Here is an 18794-nt window from a genome sequence, read left to right as displayed (position 1 = left end):
AGGTTTATATGCTATTTGCTGGTATGAGTTTCATTCATGCATGCAACTTCATGGAAATGCTTAAAGGGATAATGGCCCTATTTAAAGGTACTTAATGGTTGGTAAAGGCTGATTAATATGATGTTTTGTGGGGACTTGATGGGAATGATATTGTTAAACACTGCTTGTAGCAAGGGCTGATAAGATGTGGAAATGACATAATGGGTATGAAAGGGTTGTTTATAAATTTGGATACTGCAGAACTGGCAACTGAAATAACAACAGGTTTGTGAACTATTATGAATGAACGAACAGGAACGTGGTATTAATGAATATAGCAAGCTGGTGAGCACGTTAATAAAGAGAGTCTATAACACAACATCTCACACTGTTGATATTCAATGGTATTACCATCATTGAATCCCACACTATCAACATTGTTGGGGGTACCATTGACCAGAAAGTCAACTGGACTTGTTACATAAACACAGTGGCTAAAAGAGCAGGAATATTGTTGTGAATAATTTACTACCTCATTCCCCAAAGCCTGTCCATCATCTACAAGCCAAAAGTCAGGAGATGATGAAATACTCGCCACTTGCCTGGATGGGTGTAGCTCCAATAACATGCAAGCTTGAGATCATCAAGGACAAAGCAGCTGCATCCACAGGCACTCACTCCCTCCAGAAGCAGCAGAGTGTACTATCTACAAGATGCATCACCAGAAATTCACCAAAGCTCCTTAGATAAAATCTTTCAAATCCATAACCACTTCCAGCTAGAAGAACAAGGGCAGCAGACACATGGGAATACAACCACTTGTAAATTCCCCTCCAAGCCACTCATCATCATGATTTAGAGATATATTGCTGTTTCTTCACAGTTGCTTCCAAATCCAGGAATTCACTCCCTAAGGGCATTGTGAATCAATCTGCAGCAGGTGGACTGTAGCGGTTCAACAAGGCAGCTCATCACTATCACCACTAACGAGGGGTGGCAATACATGCTGGCCAGCCAGTGATACTCATGTGCCACAAGTAAATAAAATAAACTCCCACATTCTCACCTACATAATTTATTACACATCACAGACAATAAGGGATTTAACATTCATCCCTGTGGCATACCACTGCACACCAGGTTCCAGTTACATAAGCAGCCTTCTACTACCATACACTCTCCTGTCACTAAACCAATTTTGGGTTCAGCTTGCGAAGTCACCTTGGAACTCATCAGCACTTACCTCCTTTATCAGTTTCCATGCGAGCATTGTCATAGGTCTTGCTAAAATTCATATAAACTGCATCAACTGCACTATCTCATCCAAATACTCGTTACCTCCTCAAAATTCCACCAGATTTGTTAGCTTGGGATCCCTCTGACCAAGCCATGCTGATTCTCTCTGATTAAAACATGCCTGTCTCTAAGTGGAAACTAATTTTCTCTTTCACTATTTTCTCCAATAGTTTCTCTCTTGCTGCTGTAAGACTGTGATCTTATGATGCCTTAAATAACATGCCTTATTTTAAAATAGAACCATGTTAACTGTCCTCCAGTCGAATGGCACCTCCCCTATGGCCAGAGATAATTTAAAAATTTGGATCAGTGCCCCTGTAATTTCCTACTTTTCTCTCACAGCAGCCTGATGTTATCTACCTGTTCTTGCATGGAGCCAAGACATTTTTTCCTTTTTACCAGGATATACTGGATTTGTGGAGTCCCAGGTGGATAGGATAGTGAAGAAGGCATTTGGTATGATTTCCTTTATTGGTCAGAGCATTGAGTTAAGAAGTTGGGAGGTCATGTTGTGGCTGTACAGGGCATTGGTTAGGCCACTTTTGGAATATTGTATGCAATTCTCATTTCCCTCCTATCGGAAAGATATTGTGAAACTTGAGAGTTCAGAAAAGATTTATAAGGATGTTGCCAGGGATGGAGGATTTGAACTATAGGGAGAGGCTGAATAGGCTGGGTGTGTTTTTCCTGGAGCGTTGAAGGCTGAAGAGTTACCTTATAGAGGTTTATAAAAATCATGAGGGACATTTGTAGGATAAATAGACAAAGTCTTTTCCCAGGGGTGGGAGGAGTCCAGAACTAGAGGGCATATGTTCAGGGTGAGAGAGGAAAGATATAAAAGAGACCTAAGGGGCAACTTTTTCACAGGGTGGTGTGTGTGTATGAATGAGCAATTGGATGAAGTGGTGGAGGCTGGTACAATTACAGCATTTAAGTCATCTGGATATGTATATGAATAGGAAGGGTTTAGAGGGATATGGGCCAATTGCTGGCAAATAGGACTAGATTAGGTTCGGATATCTGGTCAGCATGGATGTGTTGAACCGAAGCGTCTGTTTCCATGCTGTACTTCTCTGACTCTATGACTCTGACTCTATTTTAAATGTTGCCTAGCTGAACTTTTCACAATTTTCTTTCCATTCAGCCTGGACAAATTCATTTTTATTTAATCTTGCGGACTTTTTTCCTCTGGTTAGGTATGTTTGTTCTTGACCATTTTTATTCTTAAACTGAATCCAGTTATAACTTAGCTATTGCTTTGCAGTTCTGCAGTCAAATCACCACCTTGTTCAGCTTCATTATTGAAAACAAGATCAGGTAGTGTTGCAAAGTTGTTTAGAGTAATTGTAGATTGGAAGGCAGGAAGCTATAATTTGGTGTTTGTAAAATGTTGAGGTGGAGGGGTGCATTGTGTGGTCCCTTTTAAAAGGTGTTGCTTTTTTGTTTGGTGCTTAGAGATTTTAAAATGGATGTCTGAGAGTAGCAGCTTGAGTTTACCAGTAGGCAGAGAAGCCAACTTGAAACATTTGTATTGAAAGGCTCTACAGTTAGCAGGCCAAGCAGCAGTTTTTGCCAAGACAACAAGTTTCTGAATTTAGCCAATCAATTTCAATCAGGCACTTAGCTGTTTAGCTACCAAAAGTCTATTAAATTTAAATCTGATGGTGTTGACAACATAGGACCAATTCTATTGTCGGAAATATTGATATGCCATCACTGGTATAAATGAAGGGGGCAGTTCGACAAAGATCCCAGAGTTAACTGCCATCAGCTAGAGCTAATAGCCCATAGCGCTCTCTTGAGAGAATGCTGACTCTCTGTCATCGATGTAGGAGAGAAAGCACCATCTAAATAACAACAGAGAAGGCATTCCTGACAGAAGGATCGACTGAAGTCACAGAACATTTGGAAGACATGTAACCTGGCTGTGATTTTGAGAGTCTACATTCTGCTTTTTATATAAATGGGACATATTTATTGGAACAGCATACCATTAGAATCTTGTTTTATTTGGGAATAGTTAGTAGTTGGAAGGGATTTATTTGGTTTGTTAATAGTTTAGTTAATTGGTTCGCTGTTAAATTACTAAGGTAAATTGTTAACTGATTTTGAGTGAGTGTCAGGGATTTATTTTATTTAACCATTAGAAGTTACTGAAAAGCAGGTTACATCACTTTTCCCACTCGTTTTACAGATTATAAGGCGTTTGTAAGGGGGTGGGGGTGGGGGGATGGTGTCAACCTCTGCTTTATAATGATAGTAATTATTCCCTTTTTGGGCAAGCAACAGATTTGCCTGAAGTAAAATTCTTCAATCTGTACTTCTTACTTTTTAGTTCTGTTCTTAGTGGTTGTATGACTGGGTTAGCAACTTGAATATTGTGAAACTAAAATTAATAATTCTGCTCATTTTTGTGCTGGTAGAAAAAGCATAGGGAAGAAATCTGCTGGATTGTCATAACGAACTCACCAATTCCATTGTACCCTTTGAAAAAGAACTCCTGTTTCTACTCAGTCTAGGTTGCATAAAACTAATCCCATAATGTAACTAAAACTCAACACATCTGGCAGCATCTATGGAGAGATAAGCAAATTTAATGTTTCAAGTCCAAAGACTCTTCACAATGTGGTTAACTTTTCAAATCTTCATGCAATTCTGGATGGACAATAAATGTCGGTGCAGTTCACACTCCAAGAACAAAGAAAAGTACTTTTGGGATACTCCAAGTCTTGCTTTATTGGCAATATACCTTGTTCTAATTTGTTTACATTGCCAACCTTTATTTCCTTTTCATAGTTTGGCAGCATATATTGTACTCCCACTGGTATGTCTGATCGTTTGTTTTTCAACTCAGTGTAAATTGATTCCTTTTGAACCTACGTGCTTTTTAAAATCTTTGTTAGTTTACATAGTGTAGAAATAGGCCCTTCGGCCCAACAAGTCCACACCAACCCCCCGAAGAGCAACCCACCCAGACCCATTCCTCTACATTTACCCCTTCACCTAACACTATGGGCAACTTAGCATGGCCAATTTGGCTAACCTGCACAACTTTGGACTGTGGGAGGAAACTGGAGCACCCGGAGGAAACCCACGCAGACACTGGGAGAATGTGTAAACTCCACCCAGACAGTCATCTGTGGCGGGAATTGAACCCGGGTCTCTGGCACTGTGAGGCAGCAGTGCTAACCCGATGCTTGTGTATTGTTTATAGCACTGTTTTCCTTTTCTTTCCTGTTTTGCTTCTCTGTCCTCCTGTGCATTTTAGTGTTTGTATTTTAATTAGTTGTATTTTTATTTTAGTCTTGCTATTGATAATTTACTATTTCAATCGATGACTGTAATTTCCTAATTTTAGACGTAATTAAATGCCTTTGTTTTGGTTTTCCACACATGCTTATCTCAAGTAATGAAGAAATGGAAACCAATATAATATCTTGTCCTGTTTAAAGCTTTCCACCTTATAATTCTACAGCTGAGTTACTCACCAGTTCAACTCTTTAAACATGGTCATTGTGAATTCACTGAACCATTTTACATTATCTGTCACCCTTTTTTGAATAAGAGTGTTCTCTCTAATTTGTGTTTTATGCCTTTTGTCAAGTTGCTGCATCTCATTGAAGAACGAAATGATGCATTGGATCTATTACATGGCTGATTTTTGTTCTTTTATTCTATTTTGAGTTTTTCGATGGGATTCATTAGTCAAGTTCAAAGTGATTTATATGATAAGTTTAAATTCCTTCTAGATATGCCTTGCTGATTTCACTAACCACAAGCAAGATGTTTAAAAGTCCAGCAAGATTAATCTTAACATTTTTGGATTAGCAACTATAATATGCTGTCTTGTAGTTCAAAAGTTGAAAGTTTTGTTTGAATTAGTTTGCCAAAGAAATATTAGCTGCAGCATCTTGATTTGTCATTGATTCCATTAGAGTTGAGGATTACTAGTCTTCCATTACATGAGTTTACTGGTGTTGGGTGAGGGCCAGTCCATTCTTGGTTAGTGTAATTAATTGCTTGCCATATTGAGAAGCTATATGTCGTGCAACTTCAGCATTGCTGAGGAAAGCATACATCTTTTTTGTAGCTTTTCACCTTGCATTCATTAACACAAGTCCCAATATCAATTAAACAGGAAATAAATATCCTCTCTTCTTGGTACAAGGGGTAAACAATATTTACATTGTATAAGAGGAAGGTGCTGATCAATTGATTGGTAGAGGTGTTGCAATGGAGAATTCAACAAGTAATGATGGTAGACCATTAACTACAAATTGTTTAAATTTTAAATAGGGTAAGTTGACTAGTCAAGGTATTGCTTTGAGAAATGAAGCAATAAATGGCTGAAGCCTATTTTGTTGAATTGAAATGGGTGCTGTGTGGGTTCATGTTCTTTGCAGACAAAGGACAAGAGTGTGTATTAATATGAAGCTTACCATGTGCACCATACTGCAAACCCGACAGGCAATCAAAAATTAGTTATTGGCGTGGTTCTTCACACACTTGAGTTGATGTCATGTCGTCCCGTTTCTCCTCCCCAACCCCACCCCCGCCTCCCCCTGTCAAAGCAAAACGCTCAGACAGTATAGTTTTGCCTCTTTCATCTTTACTCTGGGCCCTGGAGGGAGACCGTACAATTGCCCTTGTGCACAGAGACATGAGTTCACAGTCTTCTCTGGAACAGCAGTTTCTCAATGAACTGAATAGGCATTTTACAGGGCACAGCATTCAGATAAGGCAACATACATATTAATTGTGATTGTTACAATCAACGAGCATCAATAGTAAAGATTAAGCCATCTGCTGTTACACAATGAATAACTGGCTTCACATAATGAATACTTTTCACCTTGAACTGACCTCACATACTGAATGCTACTTCATATTAAATGGCTGTATGTAATGAGTGCTTTTCCACTTTGTTAACCCATTAACCTTGCCTGCAGCACCCCATTGTTAACTATAAGTTCTTATTTGACCTGAGTCATGTTCAGCTGAACCTCTTATTTCACAAAACTCAGAACTTAACTCTTTCCCTGCTTGCTTTTACCCTATACACATTCTCAGTTAGTCATAGCTTAAGTGTGGCTTATTTTCTTTATTGATATTCCTGGGAATCATCCTGATGAGTGTATGTTGGAAAGCTTTACCAAAATATCATCTTTTTTATATAGCAATACTGAAAAAAACACCAATTTGTTTGGAATATGCTTAACTTCTCCAATGGATGAAAGTGAGCACTGCAGATGCTGGAGATTAGAGTTGAGGCACAGCACGTCAGGGCAGCATCTGAGGAGAAGGAAAATTGCCCAAAATATCAACTTAACTTTTTTTTTTTGCAATGTGTGCCCGAATCTGGCTAACAGTTTAGCAGATTGCATATTTCCTGGTGTTGCACAAGAGCCATACCACTCTTGATCTTAGTGTGATACGTTTTACTTCCCTATGTGAAGCAGTTACATGCAATACAACACTGTTTAAGGTAAGGGTACATAGTGTCAAAGGGAATTGATCTGGACTGCATGCTGAAGTGTGTTTGGGCTTGTATCCATCATCCAGTGACTAGGAAAGGTGAAATTGCTATCATTTTGAGTCATTTTAAAAACTGTTTTAGTCAATCTAGACTTCCTCCTTCTATTTTCTAACTTTATTACATGTAGGGTAGCAACAGTATTAAGCTGAAACATGTTAAAGTAGGAGGTGATGGTGGAGATGTATTAATAATAATGGCGTATAGTGGAATTTTAATTTAATAAATGAAAAGTTCTGGAATTAATGATGACTGTGAAGCTGTTGTCAATTGTTGGAAAAAGCCATCTGCTTCACTATTGTCCTTAAGGGAAAGAAACTGCCTGGTCTGGCGACATAACTGTGGGTAATTGCTCTCTGGCAATCAGGGATGGTCAATTAAATGCTGGTCTAACCAGTGACACCCACATCACATAAACAAATAAGAAAATGTGATGTGCACTATGTACATTTGTAAGTTAACTCATCCATCATCAGTATTATTAGATACATCAAATGTTTTATGTTTGGGTGTTTCTTAATACTCCCGACCGTTCTGGTTTTCACAGAATTGTTGTTATGCAGAATTACTTATCTCCCTGTGCATGCTCTTCAGATGAGCACAACTACCTGCTGTTAATCTTCTGCTTTTTCCCCATCCCTTGCACACTTCCTATTCAAATAATCCTCCAATGCTCTCTTGAATGCCACAATTGAACCTGCTGCCCACATTTACAGGCAGAGCATTCTCTACCCTAACTACTTGCTTTGTGAAAAAGATTTTTCACATATCCCTTACTGCTTTTGCACATCACTTCAAATTTTGTTTTTATTGAAGCAGTAGAAGGCTAACTTTGTAACTTGTGAACATTGTCCAACTAGTGTCCAAAAATTCACCTGAGAATTTTGGAATTCTGGCAGTAAAATTATATGTATTCATCAGATTAACTTTCCATTTATTTTACATGCCTTTGTTATTTTTGAGAAGCTATTTGTGCTGTTGGTAATTTTACTGTAAGTTAATGAGTTGTGGGGTTAGATTTGAAACTTTATATTTCTTGTTGGCAAATTTGTTTGGCTTAATTTATCATAAAACAATTTCAATTGCAAATGAACTATTTTTGTCATTTGTTTTATTGGCATTACATACCAGTGTGCCTGTAAATATTTGAATTTCAACTCTTAAGTGCCTTGCTTCACTGCGGTAAGATGTTCAAAAGTATATATATTTGCATTGACTACTAAAAACTGAACAGTATTAATATATCAAATGGACTGAAAAGTTTAAAAATACAGTTTGTAGATTATCTTACCATTTTCAATTTCTCAATTTGTAAATTAAATGAATGGTTGGGTAGTCTGTTTTTGGTTTTGTATGTAAGGGAGTTTGCTGCCCAGGTAGCCTCTGCTCCTCTTTGAAAAGTCTCAAGTGTTCATGTATGCCACATTGGGAAACATGTTACTATCTCATTTCAGCTAAATGATAGCACCTATGATAGTACAATTTATTTTTATATTAAAGTGTCTCAGCTTACATGTTTAAATCTAGGAGTGGCAATTTGCTACACTAGTAATTGACATTGCTGCGGTAAGCCAGAATGACACACGAACCTGTTACCACAAAATAACTAGTGCAATTATGCAATTTAAAAATGGCAATTTAGAAGTGGCATTGTTCTGATACCTTTTTTAATTCTTTAGCACCTGTAAAATGTGATTAGTCTGGGAATTCTCAAAAATCTATATTTTACTCAATTGTTCAGTTTGTATGGTAAGACATTACTGCTGACTTGGAGGTCATAAGGAGGAAAGGACCCCAAGGACACTTAGAACATGGAATAATACAGCACAGAACAGGCCCTTCGGCCCTCGATATTGCGCCAACCTATGAATTATTCTTAGCTCGTCCCCCTACACTATTCCAAAATCATCCATGAGCTTATCTAAGGATTGTTTAAATCTCCCTAATGTGGCTGAGTTGACTACATTAGCAGGTAGGGCATTCCACACCCTTACCACTCTGTGTAAAGAACCTGCCTCTGACATCTGTCTTAAATCTATCACCCCTGAATTTGTAGTTGTGCGCCCTCATCCACGCTGACATCATCATCCTTGGAAAAAGACTTTCACTGTCTATCCTATCTAATCCTCTGATCATCTTGTGTGTCTCTCTATCAAATCTCCTCTTAGCTGCCTTCTTGCCAATGAGAACAAATTCAAGTCTCTCAGCCTTTCCTCATAAGACCTTCCCTCCAGACCAGGCAACATCCTGGTAAATCTCCTCTGCACCTTTTCCAATGCTTCCACATCCTTCCTGAAATAGGGGGGCCAGAACTGTACACAATATTCCAAGTTTGGCCGCACCAGCGTTTTGTATAGTTGCAGCATGACATTGCTGCTCCGGAATTCACTCCCTCTACAAATGAAACCTAACACACCATATGTCTTCTTAACAGCATTATCAACCTGGGTGGCACCTTTCAGTGGTCTTTGTACATGGACTCCAAGATTCCTCTGCACATCCACACTCCCAAGAATCTTTCCATTGACCCAGTACTCTTCCTTCCTGTTATTCTTCCCAAAGTGAATGACTTCACAGTTAGCTGCATTGAACTCCATTTGCCACCTCTCAGCCCAATTCTGCAGTTTATCCAAGTCCCCCTGCAACCTGTGACATTCTTCCACACTGTCCACTTCTCCACCAACTTTGGTGTCATCTGCAAATTTACTAATCCATCCACCTATGCCTGTGTCTAAGTCATTTATAAAAATGACAAACAGCAGTGGTCCCAAAACAGACCCTTGTGGCACACCACTAGTAACTGGACTCCAGGCTGAATATTTTCCATCAACCACCACTCGCTGCCTTCTTTCAGAAAGCCAGTTTCTAATCCAAACTGCTAAATCACCCTCAATTCCATGCCTCTGTATTTTCTCCAACAGCTTACCATGTTGAACCTCATCAAAGGCTTTACTGAAATCCATGTATACCACGTCAACTGCCCTACCCTCATCTATATGATTGTTCTGCTTCTCAAAATCTCAGTGAGGTTTGTGAGACACGACCTGCCCTTGACGAAACCATGTTGACTATCTGAAATCAACTTGTTGCTTGCTAGATGATTATAAACCTTATCTCTTATAAACCTTTCCTACAATGGAAGTAAGGCTCACTGATCTATAATTATCTGGGTCATCTCTACTGCCCTTCTTGAACAAGGGCACAACATTTGCAATCCTGCAGTCCCTTGGTACTAAACCTGTAGACAATGAAGACTCAAATATCAAAGCCAAAGGCTCTGCTATCTCCTCCCTTGCTTCCCAGAGAATCCTCGGATAAATCCCCTCCCCTCACTCCTTCTAGAATTGATAACACCTGTTCGTAACTAACCTCGATCCTTTCTAGTCTAATATCGCGTACCCCATTCTTCTTCTCAACAATATTTTCATTTTCCTGAGTGAAAACCGATGAGAAATATTCGTTTAGCACCTCTCCAATCTCCACAGGGTCCACAAATCAATTTCCCACTTCTATCTTTGACTGGCCCTATTCCTACCCTAGACATCCTATTATTCCTGTCATGCCTATAGAAAGCTTTAGGGTTCTCCTTTATTCTATTTGCTAAAGACTGCTCGTGTCCTCTCTTTGCTCTTCTTAACTCTCTCTTTTTGAATCCTTCCTAGCTGATCTGTAACTCTCTATTGCCTCATCTGAACCATCTTGCCTCATCAACACATAAGCCTCCTCCTTCTTCGTAACAAGAGATGCAATTTCTGTTGTAAACCACAGTTCCCTTACCTTATCACTTTCTCCCTGCCTGACAGGGACATACCTATCAAGGACTCAATATCTGTTCCTTAAACTAGTTCCACGTTTCGATTGTCTGCATCCCCTGCATTTTGCTACCCCGTTCTATGCATCCTAATTCTTGTCTAATCGCATTATAATTGCCCTTGCCCCATCGATAACTCTTAACCTGTGGCATGTACCTATCCCTTTCCATTGCAAAACTAAACATAACTGAATTATGGTCACTCTCTCCAAAGTGCTCACCTACAACTAAATCAAACTCCTGGCCTGGTTCTTTACCAAGTGCCAGATCCAGTATGGCCTCCCCTCTTGTCGGCCCTTCGACATACTGTGTCAGGAAACCCTCCTGTAAACATTGGATAAAAACTGATCCATCCAACGTAATGGAGTTATAGCATGTCCAGTCAATGTTGGGGAAGTTAAAGTCTCCCATAATGACCATCCTGTTCCTTTCACTCCTCCCCAGAATAAGTTTGCTAATCCTTTCTTCCACCTCCCTGGAACTCTGCGGAGGCCTATTTTTAAAAAAAAAACTCCAAGCAGTATGATCTCTCGTCTCTTGTTTCTAACCTCAGTAGACAAGTCCTCATCAAAAGTTCATTAACAAGGCCATGCCTTCCCCTCTTTTACTGCCTTGCCTGTTCTTAATGAAAGATCTAACCCCTGGAACCTGCAACATCCATTCCTCACCCTGCTCTATCCATGTCTCTGAAATGGCCACAACATGCAAGTCCCAGGTACCTATCCATGCTGCAAGCTCACCAACCTTATTTTGGATACTTCTGGCGTTGAAGTAAACACACTTCAAACCACTTCACCGTCTGCCATCACATTCCTGTGACTCTGAAATCCTGTCCCTGTCCTTCCTACTCTCATTCTCCTGTGCACTGCAACTGCACCTCCGGTTCCCATCCTCTTGCTGAGCTAGTTTTAAACCCACCTGAATAGCACCAGCAAATTTCCCACCCAGGATATTAGTACCCCTCTAGTTCATGTGAAGACCGTCCTGTTTGTACAGGTCCCACCTTCCCCAGAACGAGCCCCAATTATCCAAGAACCTGAAACCCCTCCCCCTCACAACCTTGCAGTCACGTGTTCAACTGATATCTCTCACTATTCATTGCCTCGCTATCACATGGCACGGGTAACAAACCAGGGATAACAACTCTGTTTGTTCTAGCTCTCAGCTTCCACCCTAGTTCCCTGAAATCCTGCCTTATATCCCTATCCCTCTTTCTACCTATGTCGTTGGTACCTACATGGACAACGACTTGAAGCTAGCCTCCCTCGCCCTTCAGGACCCCAAAGATACAATCCGAGACATCACGGACCCTGGCACCAGGGAGGCAACACACCAACCGTGAGTCTCCTTCGCTCCCAACAAACTTTTGTATCTGAGCCTCTAACAATTGAACCCCCATTGACTAACACTCTCCTCCTTTCCCTCCTTCCCTTCTGTGCAACAGGGACAGGCTCTGTGCCGGAGACCTGGGACCTCCTGCCAACCCTGGTAAGTCGTCCCCCTCAATAGTATCCAGAAAGGTATACATGTTTTTCAGGGGAACGACCACAGGGGAACTCTCCACTTACTTTTTTTTTTATCCCCCCACTTTGAACAGTCACCCAGCTTTCTTCGTGCCTAGGAGTAACTACTTTCCTGTAAATCTTATCTATCGCAGCCTCTGCCTCCTGAATGATCTGAAGTTCATCCAGCTCCCGCTCCAGTTCCCTAACACTGTCTTGGAGGAGTGAGAGTTGGGTGCACTTAGATGGGGCAGGAATAGCGTCACTCACCTCAAACATTGTTCTCCCTGCACTGCCATTTCTGCTAGTCGTCTTGTCACAAAGTAAAAAAGAAGAGACACTTACCTGATATGTCCCTGGTCTTTAAGGTGAGAGGACGTGGTTGGGTGGGAGGCCCTACAAAGGTTGGGTGTCGGGTTGAGAAAACACTGACTTTTATAGCTGGATGGAAATAAAAATAAGAAGTCCCTCCTTTCCCAGAAACCTCTGCTGTCTGCTTTCAAACTTAGAAGCACAAATCAGTGACTCACTGCTCCTGGAAGCCCCTGGTGCAAGTTCCCGCCCTTCGAGTTGCTGCTGCCGCATAAGAGCTTTTGCATCATTGTCTCCATTTGTATTTGGTCTGCGTTTGACATGAGAACTTTGACTACAGTACTTCAAGATTATTATTTCTAGTCACTTAAGATTGCACTCTGATTTGAGCTTTGCTTGGAAGAGTTTAGATCGGGGTTAGCATGTTTGGATGAATCTCTCCTTCTCAATACCTCTCCAGTTCTGATTGGGCAAAATAATGACTTGAATGTAATTGTGAAATGCAATTTATCTACTTTAGTCTATTAAAATGCCTTTGGGGAAAAATGTTTTTGATTTCAGTAATCATATAGATTTAGTGCCTTTTCCCTATAAGATCCTCATAGCCTGAAAGAGTAACGAAAAGACAAGTTAGAACTATTAACTACAATAACTAACTTGGAATACTAGAAGCCAGTTTGCTATAAACCTGGCATAAACCAACTAATTAAAGTTTTACAGTTCCTTGCACTTGACAAAAAAAGTGCTCTCTTGCTTTTGAGGATGATGCTAGAGTAATAGAAAAATGTGTGTGCATGGTGTGCTAATAGCTGTATGATCATTCCAGAGCTGGGCACAAGCTTGCTGAATAGCAGCTTCACTCACTTGAAGGAACAAAAAATAGAAGCTGTACAAAAGGAAGATGCTAAGTGATTTGGAGTTGGGACCATTAAAATTATAAGTATTTAGTAGGTGACCAGTAGCAGTGGTATATTAATGGGAGCATAAGAGAGTGAGTGAGTTGGAAGTTAGTGATGTGGAGACAATTCTTTTCTAGTGGCTCCAACTAAAAGTGAGAGAAGCTGCAAGATGATTGAAAGTTTATTTCAAGAATTAAGATTAAGTGCACTGATGGTGCTTAATCTGTGGGGAACTGAATTGCAGCAGAATCAATAAACTTGATGAAGATGAAAGATATCATGTCATATGAAGAGAAAACTTAAAGCAAAAGAAGGAAAGAGGTTTGAGAAACTATGTAATGGCAAGAATCAAAACATGGCCTGTCAGCTCAAGTTCATTTGGGAATACAGCAAAGGTTTTACTACTTGGCATCAATGGGACCAGGAGTGTGTCAGTTGATCAATATTCCGGTTGTTCAAGATGTCAATGTTAAAAACACACACTAAGTAATAGAATCGTAATGTAGGGGGTTTACATATCATTGTTATATTTTATTTATGGCATAAATCATAACACAACTTTGCCTTAAATAAAATTTACTGGCAGAGAGCCTTCTCACTGTCACCTTCAACTGACTACTTGGACATTGCAGAGATCGTGATAATGCAATCAACTTTCGGTATACAAATCTTGTTGATTTATCGAGAGTGGCGGTTAAAACAAAGTTTGCTGTACTTTGAGGAAATTAAATAGCCAGAATGTGGTTCCAAGCAACTATTTGAAGTTGCCATTATTTCTTAATATTTTATTAGCTTATAAGCAAGTTTTTATGATAAAAAGCCAGTGAATCCAAAGGTTTGAGAGATCTTAAAGTTATGCATAAAACTGCTATGGTAGGGCGGCACGGTGGCTCAGTGGTTAGCACTGCTGCCTCACAGCACCAGGCTCCCAGGTTAGATTCCAGCCTCGGGTGACAGCTTGTGTGGAGTTTGCACATCCTCCCCGTGTCTGTGTGGGTTTCTTCCGGGTGCTCAGGTTTCCTCCCACAGTCCAAAGGATGTGCAGGTTAGGTGAATTGGCCATGGTAAATTGCCCGTAGTGTTAGGTGCATTAGTCAGGGGTAAATGTTGGGGAAGGGGTGGGTTGCTCTTCGGAGGGTCGGTGTGGACCTTTTGGGCCGAAGGGCCTGTTTCCACTCTGTAGGGAATCTAATCTCAAATACAGAAGAGCATATTACTTCCATATCATTTAGAAGCCTTTTGTGGTAATAAATACAGAACTGTCTGTTCTGTTTGACTGTATGCACGTACTTTTGGCTAAATTGAAGCATCAGAAATTTATAAAAGTAATATTTGAGACCCAATTTAATTTGGATGCCTTGCCATGTGAGGAATTAATTAGGTTTCTGTGCTTTTACTTTTGGTTATTCTGTGTCAAACTATGGAAAGTAGTCGTGCAAAGAAGAGAGGTTGTACTCGTAGATCTTTGATAGATGAAGCTTTGGGTAGTTAAGTGTGTTCATGAGTATATTGTGTGTCAAAGGAATGTTTGAATATAACGAGTAGAAGCACATGATGAATTAAGTTTTTTTTTTAAACAACAGTCAAAATTCTCCATATTGTACCAGGGTTGCACTTCTACTTACTCCTGGTTGGTATACTATCACTGCACTGAAACAGCCACTTGCTTACATTCTAATCTGGTTTGAAATGGGAAGTGAATAATTGAAAAGTCATTGTATGTCCACTTTCAGAAATCTTCACAAGCATCTGAATTATTGGCAAGTATTTATGATTTGATTCTCTTGAAGGCATTATCCTGAAATCTGATGCAAGAGGTGCTGAGAGGCAATCATACTTCAGAGTACCTGAAATAATTTACAATAGATTGTGGGTTATTTGTTTATCATCCTGGGGAATGTAATTTGCAGAGAAGATCTGGTGAATGAATCAGTGTTTGAAGTTCATACTAAATACCACTGATACACATCGCCTTAATAAGGGGATCAAGGGTTACGGGGGAAGGCAAGAGAATGGGGGTTGAGAAACCTATTAGCCACAATCAAATGGTGGAATGACTCTGCTCCTGTAACTTATGGTACCGCAATCTCACCAGGAAGCTCAAGAGAAACCAGCACTCTGTGAAAGCTGCTCTTTGGTCTCCCTGAAACCAGCTGATCTTCCGTTCAGTTCAAAGAGTTGTCTTTAACTACGTATTGCAGGCAGGCATATTCATGATGCTAAAGCATGTGAGAAAGCTTGGGGTAGCTGTCGCAGAGGCACAATTGGGAAAAGGCTCTGACTATTTAGGCACAGTACAGAGGGGATGAAAACTTTGTGAAGGATCCCTTCAGCTCTTTGCCTGACAATCTAAATGGTGAATATCAAGTCTACTTAAGATTGATCAGAGTGGAACACTGAGAAAAGTTTAAATTCTGTCACACTTTTCCAAGCACTTAAGTTGAAAATTGCACCATGTACTTGACAAAATTTGTTAATGATTTTGGAAAAGGAAATTTAAGGTTGCATGACACTTTGTTAGCCAAGTGTAGGGAGTTATCTCCAGTGTTCTGGATAATATTTATCCCTCAATCAACACCAAAATCTGATTCTGCTTGTGATATAGAAAAAGGATTTGGTATTCCCTTAAAGTACTTATAGAGTCATAGAGATGTACAGCATGAAACAGACTCTTCGGTCCAACTCGTCCATGCCAACCAGATATCCCAACCCAACCTAGTCCCACCTGGCCCATATCCCTTCAAACCCTTCCTATTCATATACCCATCCAGATGCCTTTTAAATGTTGCAATTGTACTAGCCTCTACCACTTCCTCTGGCAGCTCATTCCATACACGTGCCACCCTCTGTGTGAAAACGTGCTGTGAGGTCTCTTTTATATCTTTCCCCTCTCACTCTAAACCTATGCTCTCTGGTCTGGACTCCCCCACCCCAGGGAAAAGACTATCTATTTATCCTATCCATGCTCCTCATGATGTTATAAACCTTGATAAGGTCACCCTTCGACCTCTGACACTCCTCAGAAAACAGCCCCAGCCTATTCAGCCTTTCCCTATAGTTCAAATCCTCCAACCCTGGCAACATCCTTGTAAATCTTTTCTGAACCCTTTCAAGTTTCACAACATCTTTCCGATAGGAAGGAGACCAGAATTGCATGCAATATTCCGACAGTGGCCTAATTATGTCCTGTACAGCTGCAACATGATCTCCCAACTTCTGTACTCAATACTCTGACCAATAAAGGAAAGCATACCAAACGCCTTCTTCACTATCCTATCTACCTGCGATTCCACTTTCAAGGAGCTATGAACCTGCATTCCAAGGTGTCTCTGTTCAGCAACACTCCCTAGGACTTCACCATTAAGCGTATAAGTCCTGCTAAAATTTGCTTTCCCAAAATGCAGCGTCTCGGATTTATCTTATTTAAACTCCATCTGCCACCTCTCAGCCCATTGGCCCATCTGGTCAAGATCCCGTTGTAATCTGAGATAACCTTCTTCACTCTACACTGCGCCTCCAATTTTGGTGTAATCTGCAAACTTACTAACTGTACCTCTTATGCTCCCATCCAAGTCATTTAAATAAATAATGAAAAGTAGTGGACCCAGCATCAATCTTTCTTTGGCTGGAGCACAAATTGAAGATGCTTGATGAAAAATGAAGTAGAAATGCATGTCTGTTTTATGTTTACTGTCTGATTTCTACTTTCCAACCAATTAAAAGTTCATGTCACAAGGTCACTCCAATTCAATGCAATTTTGCTTTTTGAGGGCCCGTGCTAAATATAATGTTGAATGTCAAATGCTGGTCTAACCAACCCCATACCTTTTCCTTGCTGTCCTTCAAATAGCAGTATACAATCTTTTGCATCTGCTTGAGCAACCAGATGGCAATTGTTAATTTTTTTTTCTCTGTGTGGAATGTTGGCATCTCTCACTGGAACCTTCGTTTGGTATTAATGTAGTTCCAAAAGGTTTCTGCGCATTATTGTAATTGTGTGTCTGTGCATTTAGCTTCTAGGTTGGCCATCTAAAAGTAAAACAGTTTGGAATGTGGAATGTTTTTAGCGCATTATATGGAATATTCCTTTCTTAAACTCATGAGTAATACTATTTGGCTCTGTTTTACTTGAAAGTATTCTCTTGTTTTCATTACAGGCAAGAAATCTACAGACTGGAGAATTGGCTGCAGTTAAAATTATCAAATTGGAACCAGGTAAGTTTTAAATTTAGTAAAACATGACTTTAATCTGAAGCAGGTATCAAATAAAATGGTTTATCCTTTTATAGGCAAACTTCTACATAGGAACTATCCTTTCTCACCATTGTTTATCAAAGCTGCTTCAGAGATATTCACCTATCAAGTTTATTAACTTAAGGAAGTTTATATGGGAAGATGTAGCTTTGTTTTGCTAAAGTTTGAGATGAAGTTATCTCAAGTTAATGCTTAAAAGTTTTTAGAATAGTTTCATAGCAAGTTAGGACAGCTGATGAATGCCCCTATTCATCCTAAATGCTGAAGATTTTGTTCAATTTGTTTTTACTTCATTACTTCTGCCATGTTTTCTGCAGTTTGCTTTGTGAACAGTCTTGCTAACATTGAGAGTTGGGATGAATTTACTTTTTTTTTTCAGATTTTGGGTTGATTTATTTAAAGTTATTTTTAATGGTTCTTGAGTGTTGTGAATCCTGTCTGCTGCTTGACAGGATAGATAGAGGTTGTTTTCCTCTGAGTTTTTTTTAATATAATAAAGAAGTTGAGGGTTATGGGGGAAAAGGCAGGAAAGTGGAGTTGAGGACAGTCAGATCAACCATGGTGTAATATCTGGTGTAATTGATTCTCTGCTGGAAGTACCAATTATACGTCTCCATTCTGCACACATTACACTTGATTACCAGACCTATGCAACTAAGTGAGAAGTTTACAACTTTAGATAATATAAACAATTAAGAACTACTGTCATCAACTAAAGATTTTACTCCTAACCATTGTAATTGTATTTTATGGAGGTTTTATTGGTAAAACGTTCTTAGCTTGGCTGAGTCTGGAGAGGTTGTAGGTTGCTTGTCCGGGATCTGGCTATAGACTTTTTTTTTGTTTATCTGCTATTGAAAACTTGAATTAATTTTTGATTCTCAGAAAAAAAATGTAATTTTTGGCCAGTAGCAACGATACCAAACTGTAGTCCCTATTAATCCTAATTCATTTATTGCATTAAACATCCATTCTTGTGCAAATTTCTCAGTCACAGATGCTTAGCCCAAACATTATTTGTTTTTTTTTTTGCAGATCTGCTAGACACCATAGTGATTTGATTGAGTGGCTAAAATTTAAAGGTGAAATTATTTGTGCACCAAACATTATTAGAGTTAACTGGACAAAAAAAACCCTCTGACCTCAAATGACTTTGTGGAAATTGGCTCATAGAGTCATAGAGATTTACAGCATGGTCCAACTCGTCC

The 18794-nt window shown here is 39.7% G+C and overlaps 1 protein-coding gene across 2 annotated transcripts in view; it reads left to right on the top strand.

Annotated features, from left to right (window-relative positions):
* map4k5 (mitogen-activated protein kinase kinase kinase kinase 5) overlaps nucleotides 1–18794 on the top strand; it is a 190308-nt gene that overhangs the window by 16665 nt on the left and 154849 nt on the right. For both annotated transcript variants that reach the window (XM_072568678.1, XM_072568679.1), the window contains exon 2: nucleotides 17490–17547. In XM_072568678.1, coding sequence (XP_072424779.1) covers nucleotides 17490–17547 — 58 coding nt within the window. The remainder of the gene's footprint in view (nucleotides 1–17489; nucleotides 17548–18794) is intronic.

This window comes from Chiloscyllium punctatum, chromosome 4, assembly GCF_047496795.1.
Source record: "Chiloscyllium punctatum isolate Juve2018m chromosome 4, sChiPun1.3, whole genome shotgun sequence".
NCBI lineage: Eukaryota > Metazoa > Chordata > Chondrichthyes > Orectolobiformes > Hemiscylliidae > Chiloscyllium > Chiloscyllium punctatum.
This window is presented reverse-complemented; position numbering and strand designations above follow the sequence as displayed.